Raw genomic sequence first — 6,000 nt, forward strand, 5'->3', positions numbered from 1 at the left:
AGCATAGAGAGCTCATCCCAAATAGAGGAAAGATCGGCAAAATATTCCCTAATAGACATTTCACCTTGAGTAAGAGAGAGGGCCTTCTTTTGAAGGTAATACTTATGGGATAGATCTCTTGATGTATACATTTTCTCGAGATAATGCCAAGCTTCCGATGCTTTTTTGAATTTGATAATGTTGGCATTAATCTTTGTTTCGACGGATGCGAAGAACCAAGAAAGAATCTTGAAGTTCTTCATTTCCCATTCGTCGTGCTTCTTGGAGTATTCTTCAAGAGTTTTGATCCTTTCCTCTCCCTCAAGAATCTTGATTTCACTTCCGTCCATTACGGTTATCTTGGGTTCCGGTTCTGGAATTGTTCCTTGCACATAACCCCACAATCCTTTTTCTTTTATGTGAGCCTCCATATTCCCGGCCCAAATATGATAGTTGGACCCATTCAACTTGAAGCCAAGGGCAAAGTGAGACTCTTTCTCACCCATTAATGCGTAAAGAGAAGGATAAAAAAAGGCGTACCAATACAATGTTTCAACTTCTAGTTTGCACAAGATCCTTCTAAAATATTTAAGAAGCAAGATCCACCACTTTAATCTCTAAAGATCCGAAGGCATGGTTTTTGAGGCACTCGAACAAAGGAGGATCCCACGATCTTCAATCACCAACTGAGCTCTGATACCATGTGAAATTGTCTACGAAGAGACAATACGCATACAAGCACAAATACTTTATAAAAGAAGTGCACGAAAGCACTCTCACAACACTTGAACAAAATACGCAAAAAGCGTATAAATAATAAACATGCAATAATGCATGTGTTTCATAAATAAAAGCAAATGCTTGAGACTCTCAAGCTTATCTTACAACAAGGGGGAACACCTCTATTTATACAAGAAAGGAGAGGTGCAAGAGGGGGCTCCCCAACGACTCTATTGGGGAGACCCCCAATGCACCTTTTTGGAAATACAAAAAGGAAAAAATAAAAAATAAAAGAGATTAAAAAATAAAGGGAAAAATTACAGCATATTCCAAATGGAATATGCGCAAAATGTAAAAGGACTAAAATACCCTTTTCGGGTAAAAAGAGAAAAATGTATAAATATATATACTTATATATAGAGATACGTATACATATAACATATGTATACGTATCTCTATGTATATAAGTATATATATTTATACTTACAATAATGTTTTGAGTATACATTTTAACACTCTATACATTTTGAATTGCATTTAGGGGTGGGTAATGGGCTGGCTTGGCCTGTTTTTGACCAGGCTAGCCCAGCCCAGCCCAGGATTGTCTATCAAGGGGCAGCAGGCTAGTAAAACCAGTCTGTCCATTTGGATGCAGCAGGTTAATTTGCATTTAGAGGGAGCAACATGCTGTGTGGTTTTGCCTGTCAATATCCTTCTTGACAGCCAAACCAGGCAGAGGCTCAAAACCACGCCTAGGTACAGGGCCAGCCAGACTTGAATCCAAGTCCATTTGAACCAGACTGACTGACCCATTACTGGGCTGAGCTTAATCTCAATCCAAGCCTGGATGAGGTCCAAAATTCTGGCCTAAGGTGGCCACAGGACCTGATGCCTCGCCCTACTGTCATTAATCCTTGCATAAATGGCTGTTGCCTCTTCATGTGTTTGTCTAATCTACTTGCTATTCAATCATCTTAACCAAACTGAGGGCTTCAACATTTTCTTTTTCAAAAGTTCAGATTATGAACACAACTATCATAAATTATTCCCATTTTAAATAATTATTAATATTAATGTTGATATTGTCAATATTATGATGCTTTTTTTTTCTCTTTATTTTTAATAGTTTATATAATTTGAATACTATTCTGTTTCCTGTTCCCTATTCATTCAGCATTTGCTCATTCTTAAAACTTTTTTATATTTTTTGTATCATTTCCAAATTCCTCTTGAGATGTACAGGAAAACATACAATATCCCCAAAATTGAATCAATAGATAGAATGTTGCTTATGTTGTTAGCCTTTCATAATCTTCAACATGCCTTAAACAATTTAGAAATGCCAGATTATTTGTCAACATTAAATATACTTTTTGCAATATTTTATATAGTAAAATGCAGTTATGAGTTGCACCATGGCAACGCAAGACATTTTTACATGCCTTCTTTATAAATTTGCTAAATGTCCTAGTAGTGATGTTTCATGTATAAGAGTCATCAGTCATGGTATTTCAACATTTGAAAGGAAAACAAAATATGGTCAGCTGTTAGCAGGAGCGAAGCCAGGATTCTAACCTAGGGTGGGCACAAATACAAAGTAAAAAAAATAATTCCTAACAATATGTTTTTTAGGAAAAATTACTAACAATATGTTTCAAAAAACCAAATCAAAACCCTATTTTCTATAAACATCATAAATGGTTCATTTATGCTAGATAAAAAAAACCTGATATTCTAACCAAAATCAAATCACACAATATTCGTGGATTCATGTCGAATGGTAATTAGAAAAAAAATTACAAAAACCTTTAAATTATAAACAAAACATTTATATCATTCTAAAAAAAAATCAAAACTAATCACTACAAACAACATAAATTATGCATTTATGCTAAGTAATTAAAAAATACTAATATTCTAACCAAAATCACATCTTGCAATATTCATATATCCATGCCTGATGATAATTTAAAAATAAAAGCACAGAAAACCCCTTAAACCATAACTAAACATTTATGTCATTTAAAAAAAACCCTACAAACATGTAGTTATGATTAATTAATAAAAAAACCTTTAATATTCTAACCAAAATCAAATCACGTATTCATGGATTCATGCTTAATGGTAATTAAACACACACACCTTAAAACCATAAACTAAACATTTACTTCATTCTTAAAAAAGCAAATAAAAACCTTAAATCCTAACAAACATCACATTATAGATATGCTAATTGAAAAAAAGTAAAACCCTAATTAAATATTTATGTCATTTAAAAAACCAAAATAGAAGACATAAATCCTAACAAAAATCAAAGATTTAGGGGTTTGATAACAAACATCAAGCATTTATTAATTGAATCATGTTTAGTGATAATTAAAAATAAAATACCAGATAAAAAACCCTAAAATTTTCATTATATAATCATGTAATTTGAAAAAAAAAACTAAATCAATGCCTAAAAGCCTAAAAGAAATCATAGATTTGTGCTAATTGAAAAAGAACAAATAAAAGCTCAAATATTCTAACAAAAAATCAAGCATTCATTATTCATGCTTAATGCAAATTAAAATAAAAAGACAGTGGGGGCAGAGGACCGGGGGGGTGCAGAGAGAGAGAGAGAGAGAGAGAGAGAGAGAGAGAGAGAGAGAGAGAGAGAGAGAGAGAGAGAGAGGACCATAGCAGGGGCGGATGTCCGGCATCGGCGGAACCTCACAGACTCAGAGAGAGAGAGAGAGAGAGAGAGAGAGAGAGAGAGAGAGAGAGAGAGAGAGAGAGAGAGAGAGAGAGAGAGGACCACCGACCACATCAGGGGCTGACAGTTGGTGCCGACAGAGCCTCGCAGGCTCACAAGGAGGGAGGAAGACATGAGAGAGAGAGAGAGAGAGAGAGAGAGAGAGAGAGAGAGAGAGAGTAACCAAAGGGTGGTCGGCCCTTTTTGGGTTGGGCACCAGTGCCCACCCTGACCCTGTCAGGTGGGCCTACCCTGACCCATATCCCCTTTATGAGATTTCAGCGAGTCAAGGTGGGCTGGATGATACCAGAAATTGCTAGGGTATATGATACATGATACTCTCAATTTTACGAAAATGTGGTATATATGGGAAGCAATTATGCAGATGGTCTTCAATTACAGTTGCTAACAGAACTTGCCTATGTCATTTGTTATACTGCAGGGGCTCTTGATGGGTGAAGCTCAAAATACTCCATGAAGATGATGTTAACTTTTGCTTGTTGACAGGAGGAGAATGAGAGAAGCTTTGGCAGTTGATAACGACCTGTATTTTAGTTTAGAGTGGTCTAACCATTTTGAGGATGATGATAAGAATGTGATTCTCCAATTAAATATTTGACTGTGTTATCAGAAAACGCTGAGTACCCCCGTGGATGATCTTTACTCTGGGAATAACTTGACTAATTCTTGGCACTTGAATTTTTCTCTTGGTGATTTGCTGTATAATATTTTTAGTTGGAAAAACTAGGAAAGAACCTCTCCAAAAATTCTGTTCAATTTGGGTTTAATGAATGGTGAATGATAAACCTTTTGAAAGTTTGTTTTCGAGCCTTTCTTATTTATTTGGTTGCGATATGTTGATTTGGGTAATGTGATAACCACAGCATGCACATACTTGGTGAAAATCTCAACCAATTATGCTCGACTACCAATTATATTTAAATATAAGTTGAAGTTAATAACTATTTTTCTGCCTAAATTCTCTATTGTTAACCTGAATTACGGGTGCTGATTCTATTCGAAATATAAGTTACCAAGTTGGCTATTAAGATACGGTTGGCATGGGGCTTGATATAAATTACGGTGACGTACTGTACATCAAAAATGCTGTTTTTTTTAAAACCCTATAATTTGCCAAAATTTGCTTGATGACCAAAACTGTAAATAGTCAATTTTATTAGGACTTTTTTATCCTTTGCATGTGCGATACTTATGAAGTTTTCACAATATATCTCTTTGCTCATTGGGTATTATCGCAAATTCTCACTGAAAAGAAGGTTTGCATTTTTTTTGTGGACACAACGAAGTTGCATAATAATATTTGTGAACGTCATTTTAATCTCAAGCCTCAAAACTTTGTAAATACTTAACTAAGTTTACATATTAAATTTGTATACAAAATATGTGAACTTTGTTAAACTGAACCTCGTAACCTCATAAATATTTATCTTAATTTGCATAGTTTGCATAAAAATATATGCGAAGTTAATTTGAACCACATAATTTTGCAAATATTGGGACTAAAGTTGCATATATGTAGTGAACTTCTTGAAACTAAAACCTCTTGAAATTTGCGGGATTCACATAAAAATAATTTGTTCATACAACTTCATTCAATTCATTCTCTTTAAATATGGTCATGCATATATTCATATTATTCATTAAAAAATGAGTCTGCTCATACATATATATTCATTCTAATCATTAAAAAATGAACCTGGTCATACATATATTCAATACATTCATTTAAAAATGAACATGTTATAAACATTCACAATACATAATTTAACATAAGAGGGTTTGACAAACTATGCTGCACAGGGTCATTAATTAATAAAATAAAAAGACTCAACATCAAGAGTTTCATTGTTTGGCTTCTTAATGTCAGCCAAGTTATTATTTTTTATTCAGACCCTCATTTTCTCTCAAGCAAATGATTGAGACGAAATCACCTATTCTACAATCTGACTCTTGAGGGCTTCTTAATATTAGTCGGATTGCTATTTTTGTTTGCAAACCTTCTTTTTCTCGAGTAAATAATTAAGGCAAGACTGCCTCCTTTGTGTACTCTCCACAACTGAGATTAACTTCTTTTGTTGAAAACCATCAACATCATTCACCATCTCAACATCTTTACCTCATATTTTCTCTAAAATCTTTTCCATCTCAGTCATGACATCCTCCTCTCATTGTTTCAAAATCCTTTTTACTGTTATTTTTTAAAGCAGAAAACAAACCCAAAAATGTGAACCATTGTTTTTTTTACTATCGAAACATCATTTTAAAAATAAAAGTGTTGCAATTAATGCTTGCTGCCTTGCAAAGAAGGAAAACAAAGGGTGGCCCATGATATAAAGACAATGATAGTATAATCCTAAATCCTAATCCTAAATATTATAAAAGCAGAAGAAAGGGCATCAAGTGCAAAAAGATTAGATGCTAACTTTTCTTAATTGACATTTTTGTCATGAACGTTGAGAATGTAAATAAAAATTTGTATGGGCATTTGCATATAGTTTTCACAAAAAAAGGAAGTCTTACATGGCACATGTACTTTTTTCAAATAT

At 33.9% G+C, this 6,000-nt stretch overlaps 1 protein-coding gene across 1 annotated transcript in view; it reads left to right on the forward strand.

Moving 5' to 3' along the window:
• Window positions 1-4,068, forward strand: part of LOC149815062 (uncharacterized) — a 42,958-nt gene extending 38,890 nt beyond the window's left edge. Inside the window, exon 7 of the mRNA XM_089990186.1 lies at window positions 3,876-4,068. Within this exon, the coding sequence (XP_089846312.1) occupies window positions 3,876-3,885 (10 nt within the window). The 3' untranslated portion in view covers window positions 3,886-4,068. The remainder of the gene's footprint in view (window positions 1-3,875) is intronic.
• Window positions 4,069-6,000: the final 1,932 nt, after the last annotated feature.

This window comes from Nuphar pumila, chromosome 15 (assembly GCF_984573655.1).
Source record: "Nuphar pumila chromosome 15, dmNupPumi1.hap1.1, whole genome shotgun sequence".
Taxonomy (NCBI): Eukaryota; Viridiplantae; Streptophyta; class Magnoliopsida; order Nymphaeales; family Nymphaeaceae; genus Nuphar; species Nuphar pumila.